We start from the raw sequence: 16,005 nt of genomic DNA on the forward strand, positions 1-16,005 counted from the left end.
AGCCAAAAAACCCCAATGAATTAGAGGGGAAAGGAGAAACAGAGGCAATATAACCATGGGGGTGGGTAAAGGATGATGGAGCAGTGAAGAAAGTCCCTCCCTGGGAACCCAGAGCTGCTCATAGTCAGCAGAAAGGGGAAAAGGAGAAAAAAACAAACCCTAGAAACAATTATCTCCTGCTAACTCCATCAAGCTATGTGTGGCTCTTCCATCTGACTCTTCTTACATCTCCAGCACCAGCGGGATAATAAACACCAAGGTGGAAATGTCCCACCTGGAATGTGCCTGGTCCCAGGGCATGAGCCAGAAGGATTGCACCCATCCCAAACAACCCCACAAACAGTGACACTGGGACAAACCTGGCACAGGATGGGAAATCCCATTTCCCAACATGGTTCAAAGCTCTTTTGCCACTGTCCTGTGTGATTCAAATCTAGATTTGTATGGATTGCCTCCTCTCCAACAAACATTCACCCTAACAAATGCAACTGAAGACACATGAAAGGAATTCTGGTTGGTTTTTCCTAACCCCCTGCTGTCAGATCTTTTTTTTGTGCCTCACTCTGTGCATCCCAAAGAACTACCCCAAATGCCATGCAGGAAAATGGGGATTAATTAAGAGGGCAGGCAATTCTTGTTCCTATCTAAATAAAATTTGGAGCTGACAGAAAATGAATTTCCAGTGTTTCCTTCTGTTGTGAAAAATCCATCCAAAGACTCGTCTCGACTTTGTGAAAAGCTATTTCTGGCAGCCAAAATATGTGCAAACAAAACATTTTCTAGTTCTTTCCCATGTCATGTTTGGACAAAAAATAGGAAAGGAAAGCTCATAATTTTAATTGTGAAGTCCCACATTTCACTGAAGGCACTGACTGACATTTTTCAACGAGTCCATTGAAATCTAAAAATGCAAGCAAGAAGAAAAATCCCCCATCTTATTCCACTTGAGCAGAAAAGCACACCTTTGTTTCAAAGTTCCTGTCCATAACAAGTCCTATGTTATACATAATTTAATATCCACATTATAAATATACAACATTTCAGATCTCCAAAAAATCAGGTGAGACAAAACTCCTGCCATGCTTTCCAAGCTTTTGGTACAACAACTACAACGAACTCTTTCAATTCCATAATTCTTCATATACCCCCACTGTTGTTTTGCCAGTGGGGGAACCAGTGGTGTACCAGAAACACACTAAAACCCCCTCAAAATCTCAATTTGTTGTTATAAATTTGAACACAGCAAGTAATAATTTGAAATTTGCAAACTGTGACTCGGATGAAACCCCTGACCTGCAAAGGTCAGGGTTATCCTCACAAAAATCCAAAGTGCAATGAGCTCCAAGAGGCATGAACTCGGAATGAAGCAGGAGAATGGAATAGCAACTCACATTATTCCAATTATTCTGACAGAACTGGAGTTAAGGACCTGACCTCCCTCCCAAACACCTCTCTACGTGATGCACGTGTAGAGCATCTCGTACTGAAAAAATTCTTTAAACACAGAATGGTTTGGGTTGGAAGAGCCTCTCAGTTGCCAGCACTGCTAGGATTGAAGCAGTCCCCCAAAAAAAAACAACAACCAGGAGGTTCCATGAAATTCTAGCAAGATATTATTTTCAATTTCAACAACCTGACAACACAGAGCTGGGTGGTAAAGTGGCAAACGAGGCAAGGCAAGGGCTGAACTCGTTACAGAAATAAAAATTGTTATCACCAATGCACACCACAAGTTACAGCTTTCCACCTGTAACTATTCAAGGTTGGTTTTTTTTTTTTACTTTAAAGATGATACAAACCCAGCTCCCTTTTCCTGCTGGTGGTGAGAGTAACTCTGAATTGGAGGATGTTCACAAACATGGGGCAGGCGTGGCCATCAAGGTTTGACAGCAAAAAGAAGAAAAAGCTCACTCAGTGCAGCTAGAGGTGCTTTACTTAGAATTGGTCAAACAAAAAATGAGCTTTTTAGCACCACTGAATACAACCAGATTACAATTTTCAGCTGTTCATAGCCTCAAAAACGCTCAGCTCACTCCTTCCCTGAAAATTCTTCCCCACTCTGACTCTCACTTCAATCAGCTTCACCATTTGGAGGTGAACACTCTCTTAGGGGAATAACCCCTCACCACTCCTTCATCCCTTTGGATTCTGATGAAAGGCTGAACCTTCCTGAGGTCAGCAGCTGTGAGATATCCCTGGGCTGAGCAGCAGGAATTGCTGGAAGGAGGAGCAGAAGAGCCAGGGAAAGAAGAAGCAGGGGTGAAGGCATGTCCAGTTGCTGCAGAAGGGGGAGAAAAGTTTGCAACTCTCCTATTCTTTCTTTTATCCTATTCTTTATGAAAAACTGAATTTTGTGATGGGTAGGACAAGATTGTCCAAATATTATTATCTCAGTGTTTGGCTTTCAAATACAAAATACACCACAGTATGTGATCAGACTCCTGGAATGGAAAGCTCATGATGAGAATCCATGTTTTTAAACCCTCCCTGTTGTCTTCTACAACAGCAAAGATCTGATGTTCCATGTTCTCCAGGTATCTTGGAAGAGGTGACTGCTATTTATCCTCTGCTGAGCCCAAATCCAGAATTCAGCTGGGTTTGCCTGAACTACTGGATCACCCTGGGTGGCTTTTCCAGAGTCAGTACCGGGACTCTGCTGCTTTGGGAAAAGGCAGCACCAGCTTCCTTTTGAAACATTTAATGAGATCCTGGGCACAAACTTCAGCTCCTAAAGAGTATTTTGCCTCTTTTCTTGCTCTGATATAGGAATGTTGGCAGGAGAATATGGAATAACTTTAGCTGGAGGCTGCCAAAGGGCCGGGATGCTGGTGGCACACAGCTGCTGGATCAGCATCCAACAAGGCAGAATTCCCTGGTGAAACAAAGTGCTCAAAAGGCAAAGAGCTCCAGAAAGAGGGAGAATGAGACTTCTGAAGTGGAAGATTGATGGCTCCTGAATAGAGCTGAGGGATGGCAACATCTCATACTCCTGTGCCCCCAAACATCTGGCTCTGTGGAGATGCAAACAGCGTGAGGCTTCCACGGAGTGCTGGGGTTTGTGATGTTAAATGCTCTGGGATAAGGACCTGCCCAGGCCAGGCAGCAAGGGAGGCAAGGGAATAAAGCAAAGCCCTGCAGAAAAAGCAGCAGGCTGAGGTTGACCTCCTCTGTGTGTGTTTACACTTTAAGATCCACAGCTTTGGAAATATCTCACATTTTTCCAAAGGAATGACAGCGGCCTTAAAATCAGGAAGGTCAAACAGCAAGAGGAGTCAAAGAGGGTATAAATCACCAGTGAGAATGCAAACAGGTCCAGCTGAGATTCCAAAATCATCCCCCATAAAAGCCACATGACAGAGTGTTGCCAGAATGGGCTGTCCCACTCTGCCCTCTCCCAGCAATGAGCTCCTGGCACATCCCTGCTTCTGGCACCAGGCACAGGGGCCAGCTTGACCCATGAGCAATCTGGCTGAGAACCAGATTGGGTGGGGGGGAAAAAAAAGCCCAAAAAGGGTAAAAAAATATGCTGTTTTCTTGTACAAGCATTTTCTTGATGAAGCATCCATCCTGGCTGCATAAATCCTGGGATATCTGCATGGCTGGGGAGAGAAACACCAGCCTTGGGGAAGTCTGGGCAGGGCTGAGGTGGATCAAAAGGATATCGTGGAAGCTGTCTGCACTGAAGGGATTGCATCTTATGGATATATAATATAACATCCCATAAATAAATAAATATAAATATAATTGTATATTTTATATATAAATATCTAGTTAGCAAGGCTAGGAGTGTGGAGTCTGGGTGGGGCTGAGGTGGATCAGAAGGATGTTGTGGAAATTGTCTGCACTGAAGGGATTGCATCTTATGGTTCTATAATATAACATCCCATAAATAAATAAATAAATAAATAAATACAAATAAAATATGTTTGTATATTTTATAAATAAGTATCTAGTTAGCAAGGCTAGCAGTGTGGAGTCTGGGTAGGGCTGAGGTGGATCAGAAGGATATTTTGGGTGTGGAAGTTGTCTGCACTGAAGAAACTGCATCTTATAGATACATAATATAACCTCCCATAAATATATATATATAAATAATAGAATATGTTTGTATATTTAATAAATAAGTATCTAGTTAGCAAGGGTAGGAGTGTGGAGTTTGGACAGGGCTGAGGTGGATCAGAAGGATGTTGTAGAAGTTGTCTGCACTGAAGGGATTGTATCTTATAGATACATAATATAACCTCCCATAAATATATATAAAAATATAATTGTATATTTTATAAATAAATATCTAGTTAGCAAGGCTAGAAGTGTGGAGCCTGGGTAGGGCTGAGGTGGATCAGAACGATGGTGTGGGTGTGAAAGTTGTCTGCACTGAAGGGATTGCATCTTACAGATACATAATATAGCCTCCCATAAAAAAAAAAAAAATAATATGTTTGTATATTTTATATGTAAATATGCAGTTAGCAAGGCTAGGAGTGTGGAGTGTGGGTAGGGCTGAGGTGGATCAGAAGGATGTTGGGCGTGAAAGCTGTCTGCACTGAAGGGATTGCATCTTATGGATATATAACCTCCCATTAAAAAAAAAATATATATATTTGTGTATTTTATAAATAAATATCTAGTTATCAAGGCTAGGAAAATGCCACCCCCAGTGGAGCAGGACCCAGCACCACTCCCCCCATGGGCTGCTCAGAGGCAGCAGTGAGTACTTCAAATGAGCTAAATATCCATGAATGAGCTAAATATCCATGCAGGTCACTCCCAGACCCCCTCCTCACCCACAGCACACACCCTTCCTGCCTTTTTCCTCCTCAGCTGCATCAGAGCTCTGGGGGAAATCTCAATGGCTGCCAGGTCACTGTGAAAGCACACCAATAAATAAGACTTGCTTTGGGCTCCAGGTGCTAAAACACCACTCAAACCAAGCTTTTCCCTGGTTTAGCTCATGCAGGATCACTTAGAGTGAAAGCAGGGACCAAATTATTGGTGCAAAAGCACCTGCACTTGTGTACAAATGTTCTTTTTACACTGGGGGGTCAGAATGGCTGAGACCAGGAGTCAGAATCCCGAGCAGCCAATCTTTAAAACTGAAAATCACACCTGAAGAAAAGTAAGCGAATATTTTTCCATTTTAAGCATGTGTCAAAATCGCAAGGAAAGTTCTGACTTCCAAATATCAAAGAAATAAAAATGCACAAGTTCTCAGTCCTTTAGCTCCTACAACTAATTGCTTTAGAGCAGGAGAACTTCCTTTCTGTGGCTTTGTTGCAAACCCCTGGAACTAAAGAGCACCAGAATAATGGCCTCAGTCGGGGTTAGTGAGGTGAAGCACAGCTCAAAGTATTCCTGAGAACACTCTTCTGAACACTAAGCATATGTTTCAAAAAATAAAAAAAAAAAAAAAACGGGGAAAGAAACACAAAGGGGAAGGAAAAAAAAATCCAAAATCAGTTTTCTAGTATCCAGATATAATGAGCAATGACTTTGGTTTCTTCTGACAAGCAAGCCTGAAAAACCAAACCAAAAAAGCAGCAATCAAGCTCTACCTCTTTGAAAATATTACCATGGCACGTGTGCTCTCACCACACAAAACAGGAGGGAAATGGAAGGGACTGGTGTCAAACAGCAAACTTTCTGCCTTTTCTTTGAAGGGAAGTACAGAAATGCTGACATTCAATGTGAAAGAACGAGGGGGAAAAATCAGGATGTGCTTGATGCGGCAGATATTGAGCATAAATTAAGTTCAAACAAGTCTGGTTAAGCAAATCCTTCACGAAGCAGAGATGTGCAAACAAGGGAGGGGATGCCACAGCAGGGAGCTGTGGAAACCCAGGGCACTGGGAATATTTCTCTGTGCGCTCTGGGGTGCCCTGACCCCCAGGGGAGCACTGACTTTGACCCTCATTCATGGAGAAAGTTTCCTAAAGATTGGAAGATAGACTAGATAGACTATTATCCACAAAAATGTGAAGTAGATTGTAGAAAGCAGTGTAGGTGTATGACTTGGTGAGAAATTGAGGTTTTTGGGATTTTTAGTATGTTGTGGATGGAAGCAAGATGGAGGGCACAGGGTGTCATCCTGGGTTTCTTCTTCATGCTGCTTCTTCCTCCTTCTCCATGGGTTTGGGTGGCATCTTGGGATCAGTTATTGGGTTAAAAGGGGAAATCTAAGTGTAAATTCCTAATTGAATAGTTTAGCTTCAAAAGACCTTGTAACAAGAGATTGTTGGCCATTTTGTGCCTTCTGATGAAAAGCTGCTGAACTCATGGTTGTGAGACTTTTACTGATAAGAAATAATAAACACCTGAGTCCAAGCAGGAATTACTGTCTCGAGTGCCTTCAGTCCAGACCCAGAGAAACAGAGAGCTGGTATCCCCCCAGGGAGGCAGGGCTGGGTGTTGCCAGGGCCTGGTGGCCAAGGGGAAGGGGTCAGAGGTGCAGTCAGGTGCTGTACTCACTCTGTGCCTCGCAGTCCACGCAGTGGGAGTTGCCTCTGATGTTCCTGATGGACTGCAGGGCCATGGCCTCGTTCTGGCTGGTCAGGCGCGACTGCGGGGAGCCAGAGACACCAGTGAGCAGCAGGAACCCAAAATAACCCCCACGACACCACTGTCAGCTGAACGAGCAGCCAACCCCACAGCCCAGACCAAGGTCAAATTAATACAGTCAAGGAACCTCAAGTCTTGATTTGCCCCTCAAGGAACAGTGCTCCTTTGGCACCTCCCAGACTTTTGGGGTCCCCAGCCTGGATTCTAACAGAGGGAAATGGAGCTTGGGAATGACCCCTTCTCTCCCCAAGAGCAGCAGCCACACTGTAGGCTTGCTTCTTGAGATAAATGAGACAAGAATATTATTTTGCAAGATCAATTTCTTTTATTGATGTGTGTGCTCGTGCTAATGAAGACTAAGGGATGGTTTGCAGAAGGGGCTGGAACTTTTTCATCATCCAAAGGTCAGATTTCACCCAGTGGCTCCCCTTTAAATGCTCCCCACGATGACCTGCCCATGACCTCTGCTGGGAGCAGACTCTCCTGATGTACAGGCAGATTAGCTCTAGCCAACTGGCTTAGGCTGGAAATGCAAGATGTGCCTGGGGGTGTGAATTCTATTCTGTATCTGTTAGAGCTGGGGCAGTTCTCTCCTCTTAATGGGGCAGTTTTCTTTATCTGTCCCACAGACCAGTCCTGCCTCAGGGAAATATCTTGTGTTCGTGGGCCATTGAGTGTCACTGCATGGCTGATAGAATTACATCATCCCATTGGGAGAAGCTGCGCCCAGGGGGAGGAGCCAAGCATTCCTTCCTGGATATAATCTGACAGTTGGAACACCACAGCACCTTTCCCACTGGATTCCCAGAGGAGCGGCCCTTTCCCACTGGATTCCCAGAGGAAGACCAGAACAATCCACACCACCACTGGATCTTCAGAGGAAAACTCCACTCTTCTACAGGATCCCTGCTTCAGCAGAACCACACCTGTCTCTGCAGGAGGACTGCAGCCACCCTTTAATGGGACTGCTACCAACACTCTGACACACAGGGAGTCAGGCCATATTCTCACTCTGTCACTGTTGTTTTGTATTACTGCTTTGGTTTGGTTTATTTTTTCCTTCCCTAATAAAGAACTGTTATCCCTGCTCCCATATCTTTGCCTGAGAGCCCCTTAATTTCAAAATTACAACAATTTGGGGGAAGGGGGTTCACATTTTCTATTTCAAGGGAGGCTCCTGCCTTCCTGAGCAGACACCTGTCTTTTCAAACCAAGACACCAAGTAGGACTTGTGGATGTCCACCTGGAAACACAACTTCCATGGGACACCTGCTAAACCTGTCTACCCAACTGCTCTTTGCTGTTCCAGCCAGTTCTTCTGACATGCTTTGGGAACCCAGTGAGAAAAACCTCTCTGAGCCATTGCCCAGCCACTCTCTATCCTTTTGTATTCATCTTTTTAGGCAGGTGTTAATGTACAAACTTCCCCTTCTGTGCTCTCATAACACACATTCATTTCAGAATGTGTGAACCCATGCTAAGCAAGAAACATGTAAGCTGTGATTTTCCTCCATCTCAGGAATATATGTTGGAAAAAACCCATTTTTAAACACAAAATGGGAAGTAAATTGTGTTATGATGATGGTAATTACTGGTGTTTGATCCAGTCTGTCACACCAGGGCAATGAAGGCAGCCATTCATTTAAAAATGAGTCTCCCTTGCAGTATAAAATCATGAAAGACAACTGTTAGGTGGGCAATATTAAAGGATCTACAGTTCTGGACTGAAATGATCAACAATCATTGGCCATTTCTGTCCTTCAATCACCACTCAGCACCTTGCTCTCTCCTCTGAAGTGTTTACAGACAATTGCCCTCAAGACACACAAGTTCTCCCAAAATGAGTGTTGGCTGAAGACTTCTCAGATTTTAAACATTTGTTTTGACAGGAAAGGTGAGCAGATTCCTTCTGTCACCAGAGGAAAGCACTCCAAGGGGGAAAGCTGCTCCTCCCAGGCCACGTTCAGAGAGCTCTGACCCTGCTCAGCTGTGGGGGGAGCACACACAGTTTGGGGGATAAGGGCTTAAAATCCAGAATTTGCTGTCATCCTAATGATCCCCTGATCCATTGCCAGCACTGCTCTGTGCCCCATACCTTGTTCTTGCTGCTCTCACAGGACTGTAAACTGGCCAGGATCTGGCTCTCTATGGCTTGGACCCACGCGTCCCTCTCTTCGTAGGTGGTTGCTTCAAAGTGCCAAGTCTGGCCCGTGAGAGAGACAATGATAAACTCAAAGTTCTCTTCTTGCTCTGGGAAAAAAAAAAAAAAAAGAAAAAAGAAAAAAATAAATGCAATAGGAAGAAAAGATTAAGTTAAGGACAGTGAAAAGAACAATCTTGGTTGGTAAGAACTTGTATTACTCAATGGTTTTAAGCTGAAGGAGGGTAGATTTGGATGAGATACTGGGGACAAATTCTCCCCTGTGAGGGTGGGCAGGCCCTGGCACAGGGCGCCCAGAGCAGCTGTGGCTGCCCCTGGACCCCTGGCAGTGCCCAAGGCCAGGCTGGACAGGGTTTGCATCAACCTGGGACAGTGGTGGAAGGTGTCCCTGCCCATAGCAAGGGTGGCACTGGATAATTTTGAAGGTCCCTTCCAATCCAAACCATTCTGGGATTGTGCAAATCCTGTAAGTGCAGGTGTGGGCCCTGCCCTGCACAGTGCACCAGGAAACAACCAGGATCCCCTCTTTTCTGTCCAAATGCTGTGCAGGTAAAGCAGTGGTTTGGGTAAATACTCAGTGCCTGTGTTTGTGAGCTTGGAATCGAGTCTGTGCCTTAATCAAACATAAAGTGGCCAACAAGCATCATTCAGATTTAAACCTGAGGTGCTAAAAGCTGCATAATGTAAAAATCAAAGGGTGCCACAAAATAAAAGATGAATGGACCACAAAGAGCTGACAATACAGAAAATGTAACAATTTACCCTCCTCTTTCAAGCAGTTTTTACAAGCACAGATATATTAAAGCAGATGTGGACATTTTCTCTTCTACAGCATAAATACTGGGATAATAATAATAATTACTGGGCTATAATACAGGATTAAAATCAGTTCAACCTATTCAACATCCACATCTGACATGGGAGATGAGAAAATGATCTGAGAAGCCAGGAGAGAGGGTCAGTGAAATATCCTTAGGGCTGCTGGAGGAGGAGGACAAGTATTCAGGCCAGAGGAGCAGCACATGGAAATACTAGCAGCACTGAAATAAATGGACACACACCCCACCTACACATGGGACACCAATGCCAAATTAAAAAAAATCAAGGAATCTGAAACACAGTAAAGTGCAATTGGGGCAGGCTGGCACGAAGCATGAAAGGAAAAGAATAATAGAGCACAAAATTCTGGTGAACATCAGCCCTAACGAGCTTCAGAAAGAACATTGTGTCTGATAATGACTGATTATATATTCAGAGCCATGGCACTACTGTGTTCCCTCATCATCCATAAACATGCAAAGATCAGGGACGAATCCAGCAGCAGAGTTAAGGACAGCACTGCTGGCAGCTCTGCTCCCAAACTGGGGACAAGGGCTGTTCTTGGATAAGCTCCATGTCATGCTGTAAGGATGCCTCAAAGGCAGCAGGAGGTGACTTGGCACCTCCAGGTGGGGATAAACACAGAGCTGAATGTCATTTGCAGGTGCAGGGAGGTACCTGAGGGTCCAGTTAATTTACTGGAAAACGGTGCATGGGGTAAGTGGGAAAAGAAATCATGGGATGTCCAGAGTTGGAAGGGATCCAGAAGGATCAGACCCCTAACAATCTCACCCTGTCCATCCCTGGGAGTGGTGTCCAAACATTCCTGGAGCTCTGGCAGCCCTGGGGCTGTGACCAAACCCTGTAAAGCCTGGGCAGCGCCCAGCATCCTCTGGGGGAAGAACCTTTTCCTAAAATCCAACCTAAACATCCCCTGGCACAGCTCCATGTCATTCACCTGGCTCAAAGATGAATGATGCACAAGTGTTCCACTTTAGCAGCACACTGTTCCAGACAAACAGGTAGAGACATTACCCAAAATGCCATGAATTAATCATGGCCAAAGGCTCGTTTATCAAGCAGAGCTTTCAGGGTTTCCTGAGGAAGATCCAAGAGGAACTACTCCACAAAAAACGAAGTCACATCCAGCCCTGTGCACAACACAGGAGGAGAACACAGCAGTTAAGGTCTCTGCAGCACCACTGACTCCTCTGATCTCCTCTTTAATGATGCTGATCACACACTTGGAGCTGATTTGCCCAGGAGAAATAAGCCCAGGTGAGCTGCTGCACCTTTTCAGGTGGGGCTGGAAGGACATTTTGAGGTCCAGAGAAGAAAACAGAGCTGGGAAGGGTCTGGAGCCCCAGGAGGGGCTGAGGGAGCTGGGCAGGGGCTCAGCCTGGAGCAAAGGAGGCTCAGGGGACCCTTGTGGCTCTGCACAGCTCCTGACAGGAGGGGACAGCTGGGGGGACAGGCTCAGGAGCAGAGGGAACGGCCTCAGGCAGGGCCAGGGCAGGCTCAGGGTGGGCACAGCAGGAATTTCCCCATGGAAAGGGGGGTCAGGGATTGAAGGGGCTGCCCAGGGAGGTTTGGAGTCTTTAAAAAATTTGTAAATGTGACACTTGGGGACATGGATTAGTGGTGAACATGGCAGTGCTGGATTAACTGCTGCACTTGATGATCTTGTAGGTCTTTTCTAACCTTAATAATTCCATGATTCCATATCCACTGAAGCTTCAGATTTACTCCCCAAAAAGCTGTGCTGGTTGAAGGCATCCTCCTTAATTTTTTCTACTTAATCACACCAATATATTTCCCCCCCCAAGCTCAAATGTGAAACAAAGCAGCAGAGCCTGCTCTACATCAGCCCCAGGGCAATTCCTTCAGAAGACAAGGAACAAACCTGTTCCTGTATGTCCTTAAGCACAGCACACAGGAACAGGAAAATCCAGGCAGGAGGATGAAGTTGTTCACTTTTTACTCTTCAGCCAAATTATAGCTTGTGCTATTTAAATCCCTGTGAGCCCAATCACAAAATTTTATTAAACAGTTTTCCATGTTTAACAGTTATTCATGGAAAGGTCCACTATAATAGTATTTTAGCACCATCAACCTGTCGAAATCAACCTGCCCAATTACTCCAAACTACATTAATAACACCGGATATTACACTAATTGTGTCCAGTTTCTATGCAGACGAGGTCCCACGGGGCTAATTTTGCATCCTCAGGGGCAAGCAACTCAGCCATCAGCCTGATTTCACCAGGAATCCCTCCTCATTACACAAGTCCAGGCTGTCAAACTTTTTTTTTTTTTTAAAGAAAAAAAGGTTAATGGGCCAATCAGTCATCAATTATTTCCTGGAAGGGCAGCAGAGGAAGGGTTAAAGTGTGAAGAACCAGCTGCCACTGACTTCCATTTGGAAGTTATTATCAACAGGAGATGTCTAAAATGCTGTTGTTGTTTGTTTTGCCTGTTTTTTTGAAGAGAGAAAAGTGGCTGGGGTGGGAAATGAGCCAAAACTGTGAGATTGTGATGATATGGAGGGAAAAGCACAAGGGGTTTTTTCTTTTAGTGGAAGCCCACATGGAATCAGTGAATTTTAGGGTGCCCAGATGTGGCTGCTCCATCCTTGGAAATGTTCCAGGCCAGGCTGGACAGGGCTTGGAGCAGCCTGGGATGGTGGGAGGTGTCCCTGCTCCTAACAGGGGTGGAATGGGATGGGCTTTAAGGTCCCTTGCAAATCAAATCATTCTGGGGTTCCAGGGACACTTCTCACCATCATCTTTTCACACCCAAGTTCACAATTTATTTTGCTCTGCCAAAAACCCAGGCACTGCCACAGCCCACCCACTTCTGGAAAACAGAGAGATACAATTTCTCAGGAGAAAGGGATTGTGGAAGGAAAAACAAATGTGCAGGGCATGGCCCCCCTGCCTTCCCCATGCCACGTGTTTGTGATGTGGGACTGGGATCAGGTTTAGAAACTCTGAAAATTACCACAGGATACAATTAGTCCATAACTTGTTCCAGAGAACTCCATTTTTAGTCTGTGGAATGCAGGGAAAACACATGTCCAGGAGCACTCCCACCTCCTGGTGTCTCAGGAGTGGCTCTGAATAATGTGCACAAATCACTTGGTCTCCATCCCCACTCCCCTCCTATTTTACTCTCACTATTAAGAACTGCATAAATAACACCTTGCACCAGTGAGGGGCACAATTCCAAGTCACAAAATCCTAGGAGATCAGGTTGGGAGGGACCTCAAGGATCACCTGGTCCAACCTTTCAGCAAGGCAAGGGCTCCTTTCTGCTGCGCAGGAATCACACCCATCCTGAAAGCTGCCCTTTAAATAAATACATACGAAGGTATATCTAAGAAGCATTTATGAGTATTTTGCCAGAATAAGACTGGATTTTCAGGCTTCCAGGCCCACCAGGCTGTGCACTTGTATCTCTGCCCAGCACAGCTGTCTGACAGCAGAGCATGCTGGTGCTGCTGCTAATTAACAGCACTCATCATGCACATCTGGAGGGTGGTGCCACTCACACAGGAAACACTTCCCAGCAAGAAGAAGTCAAGTGCAGCACCAGAACCCCTCGTGGGTGTGTTTCAAATGCTCCTGAAGCACCTTCAAGAGCTGAGGTTGCAGCCTGAATCCCAGCCAAGCCTGCCTCGAGTAACACCCACACCTATTTCAGCTCCTTTTTCATCTCTCCTGAAAATCTCTTCTGCTCAAGCACCACAACCCTTCACCATTTCAAAAGGAGGAGGGAAGAGCTGCTGGGGTGCTCTGGGAAGCAACAGGAGTTGTTTACAAGCACAATTTGTTTACAACAATTGTGTTATTTATGTCCCACGTGTGTTGGGTCAGTCACCTTTGCCACTCAGTGAGAATCACCCCCCTCACTTGGCAGATAAGTATGTTTATTAGCAGCCTCAATTAAGGAAATATTTGTGCCATGTCCCACTGGGCATGGCTATGCTAATACTTCTTTCCCCTTTCCAAACCCAGTGTCTAAATCTAATTAGTTTTGAAAATCAACCCCATCAGGACAAGGCAGCTCTGCTGTCACTTACCCACAGTTCTTGGTAAAGGTTGTGTTCCACTGGAAGAGTTTTATTCTGGTTTATAGCACATTTCTCTGAGTGGTGGGGAAAGGCTGAAGGCACTGAAGCCCTCTCCCTCTTGGGCTCGATGTTTTATTTGGATGCCAAGACAACCCAAGTTGAAAAATTTTTAAAAATTCAGCTTAGACAGAAAAAAAAATAAAAAATCCAGTTTACATGTAACTTCCTGCATGGCAGCAACAGCATGACTTTAAAACCAAAGGTAGCTTGGGGCTGCCAAGATGCTTGAGTACCCAAACAAAAAGGTTTTCCCTCAGTGCTCAGCAAATCCAACCAAAATCATGCAACAGTAAGGAGGGGGAAAATCAGGATTTAATAACTTTATCCACACAGAGTACAGGTTTTTAGTTCTTTGAAGATAATCCTTCCTGCTGTGCTGCAAAATCATAGAATCACAGAATGGTTTGAGCTGGAAGAGACCATAAAGCTCATCCAGCTCCACCCTCTGTCATGGGACACCTTCCACTATATCCCAGGATGCTCCAAGCCCTGTCCAACCTGGCCTGAAATCTGTTGGTACAGGAGAAACTATCCTGTATTTTAATGATACTACAGAAATACTACAGAAATTATTCTGTATTTTAATAATAATAATAATGCACCCATGATAACAGGTGCAAGGTACCCTTAAAACCAGAGTGGGGTTTGTTTGAATTAGAACTCACTGCTATTTATATACTATATAAATATTATATACTCACTGCTATTTATATAATATGCTATTATATACTGTATACTATTATATAATATTATATACTCACTGCTATTTATATACTATATAAATATTATATACTCCCTGTTATTTATATACTATATAAATATTGTATACTCTGCTATTTATACTCACTGCTATTTATATAATATACTATTATATGCTATATACTAGTATATAATATTATATACTCACTGCTATTCATATAATATACTATTATATGCTGTATACTAGTATATAATATTATATGCTCACTGCTATTTATATAATACACTACTATATAGTGTATACTAGTATATAATACTATATACTCACTGCTATTTATATAATATACTATTATATAATGTATACTAGTATATAATACTATATACTCACTGCTATTTATATAATATGCTATTACATACTGCATACTAGTATATAATATTATATATTCACTGCTATTGATATAATATACCATTATATACTGTGTACTAGTATGTAATATTATATACTCACTGCTATTGATATAATATACTATTACATACTGTGTACTAGTATATAATATTATATACTCACTGCTATTTATATAATATACTATTATATGCTGTATACTAGTATATGTTATTATACACTCACTGTTATTTATACAATACTACCTATTTTTCCCCCTAAAGAAGCAAAGGATTGCTTCAAGCCTGGCTGCCTGCAACAGGGAGCACGTGGGACTCTCTCATTTGGCTTCCTATGGAAAAGCACCCAAAATCTGACAGCTAAACTGTTCAGGCAAACTCTAACATGAATGAAAGTGAGATTTCTTGTAATGAGAGAGATCTGATGGAGGAGGTAACTCTGCAATTCTTGGGCAAGGCAGGGGTTGGGCTGTGCTCCAGGGAACAGGGACAGGAGGGGAGGGAATGGCCAAGGCTGGCCAGGGCAGGCTCAGGGTGGACAGCAGCAGGAATTTCTGCATGGAAAGGGTGCTCAGGGATTGGAGTGCAGTGCCCATCCCTGGAGGTGTCCAAGGAACAGCTGGAGGTGGCCCTCAGTGCTCTGGGCTGGGGACAAGGTGGGCATCAGGCACAGCCGGGCTCGATGGGCTGGGAGGGCCTTTCCAACCTCAGTGACTCTGTAACACCCTCAGAAGGCTGAGTCCTTCAGCTGGGATCCCACAGCTGGGGAAAATCCCACCCAAACCTTATTTTTGCTGTGAAACAGCCAGGAGTGAGCAGCCCCTCTGATGGGGAAGCCCAAGCACAGAGTCCCCCCATGCAGGGGATTATTGAGGCCTTACGATTTCAGCTCTTCTCTTTTTCCTGTAACTGTAATCCTGCAACTCTTTAGTGTATAACTCTGAACTCCATATAAAGTGTTCTCTACTGCTTTCCCATTTTGGTCAGACACAATTCCTCTCCAGGCCTGGGAATCAAGGACACCCTGAGAGATGTAAACAAAAGTGAGCTGGGAAAACAAACTTGGGGTAAATGATTTCATTACCTGCAGCTGTAATTGAGAGATTAACCCCCAATATGCAAATGGCCCAAACTTATAAAAGTATGAAAACCTTTGTCCATTTTTTGGCTGTAGCTCCTGAAGGCCCTTCAAGAAATAAAACTGCTTTTTATTCCCTTAATTCTGTCTGGCCTTTAG

At 44.2% G+C, this 16,005-nt stretch overlaps 1 protein-coding gene across 10 annotated transcripts in view; it reads right to left on the minus strand.

Moving 5' to 3' along the window:
- The window catches only part of AGAP1 (ArfGAP with GTPase domain, ankyrin repeat and PH domain 1), a 321,395-nt gene that overhangs the window by 34,303 nt on the left and 271,087 nt on the right, over positions 1–16,005 (minus strand). For all 10 annotated transcript variants that reach the window (XM_054277889.1, XM_054277883.1, XM_054277881.1 and 7 more), the window contains 2 exons: positions 8,651–8,805; positions 6,466–6,556 (listed from right to left, as the gene is read on the minus strand). In XM_054277889.1, coding sequence (XP_054133864.1) covers positions 6,466–6,556; positions 8,651–8,805 — 246 coding nt within the window. The remainder of the gene's footprint in view (positions 1–6,465; positions 6,557–8,650; positions 8,806–16,005) is intronic.

The sequence above is a fragment of the Melozone crissalis genome, unplaced genomic scaffold (genome assembly GCF_028551555.1).
Source record: "Melozone crissalis strain CALT ecotype California unplaced genomic scaffold, PUWL_Pcris_2 ptg000023l_1, whole genome shotgun sequence".
Taxonomy (NCBI): Eukaryota; Metazoa; Chordata; class Aves; order Passeriformes; family Passerellidae; genus Melozone; species Melozone crissalis.